At 49.6% G+C, this 1,143-nt stretch overlaps 1 protein-coding gene across 1 annotated transcript; it reads left to right on the top strand.

The window, feature by feature from the left end:
• The first annotated feature begins 39 nt into the window (after window positions 1-39).
• On the top strand, window positions 40-606 carry LOC117111333 (tigger transposable element-derived protein 6-like). The gene has a single exon (XM_033254267.1). The coding sequence runs from the start codon at window positions 40-42 to the stop codon at window positions 604-606; it is 567 nt and encodes a 188-aa protein (XP_033110158.1).
• The last annotated feature ends 537 nt before the right edge of the window (window positions 607-1,143 follow it).

Genomic DNA, 1,143 nt, shown 5'->3' with positions numbered 1-1,143 from the left:
ACTTCTAGAGAAAAGGAAGCACCGCTTTCTGGACCTCTGATGCGGGAGAAAGCGGCTCAGTTCGCGGAAAAGTTCAACAACAAGAAGTTCAGTGCGACAAACGGCTGGATTGACCGGTTCAAGAAAAGACATGGAATCGTCCACAAGAAACTTCACGGAGAGGCAGCGGCGGCTGACGTAGGAGGGAAACAACAATGGCTGGACCACGTGTTTCCGGATCTCGTAGAAGGCTTCACGGCTGATGAGATCTGGAATGCTGACGAAACCGGGTTGTATTTTCGGGCCTTACCAGACGGAACGTTCCTCTTCAAGGGAGATCAGCACTGCGGTGGGAAAAAGCCAAAGGAAAGAATCACGGTGCTTTTTTGCTGCNNTCGCTACAGAGCCAATTCCTCCGCATGGATGACAGGTTTCCTCTTCACTGAATGGCTCGATGAGTGGAATCGCGAGCTTCGGCGTCATGACCAGAAAGCGTTGCTTCTCATCGACAACTGTCCGGCACATCCCCAATCACTTCAACTGTCGAACATTACTGTGGCATTTCTCCCGCCGAACACAACCTCTGTTCNNTTACCGCCGTGCCATGCTACGAAAAGTGCTCACTGAGATTGACAACGAGGATGGAGCAATGACAGCGAGTGACTTGGCGAAAAAGATAACGATCCTCGACGCTATGCTGTTTACGGACGCAGCATGGAATGATGTGAAGACTACCGGCATAGTGAACTGCTGGCGCAAAGGAGGAATTTTCATCGGAGCGGCAAGCGAAGGCGAAAGGGTCGAGAGCAATGACGACGACGNCCAACGCGAAATGGGAATTGCTACTGACGCAGACTATGACGCCGACACTAAAGTGGAGGAAGAGGAGGAAGAGGAGATCTCTGTCCCGACCATCAAGGAAATGATGTCTGCAGCTAAGACGATCAGGCTTGGTTTGCTATCACATGGGTTCAGTGACATGGCCTTCCTGCGCAAACTTGACAAGGAGGTCACCGCCATTGCCACAGACTCGTTAAAGCAGGCAACAATCGACAATTTTTTCATTACAGAGTAGGCTCATCGACAAACCTATGTTGTTTTGCTTTGAAAAGTACATATGTACTGTACGTGTAATTGTTTTATTTTCAGTAGTAAGTTACATTG

Source organism: Anneissia japonica, unplaced genomic scaffold (assembly GCF_011630105.1).
Source record: "Anneissia japonica isolate Jap-2015-1 unplaced genomic scaffold, ASM1163010v1 scaffold126927_len1143_cov61, whole genome shotgun sequence".
Lineage (NCBI taxonomy): Eukaryota > Metazoa > Echinodermata > Crinoidea > Comatulida > Comatulidae > Anneissia > Anneissia japonica.
This window is presented reverse-complemented; position numbering and strand designations above follow the sequence as displayed.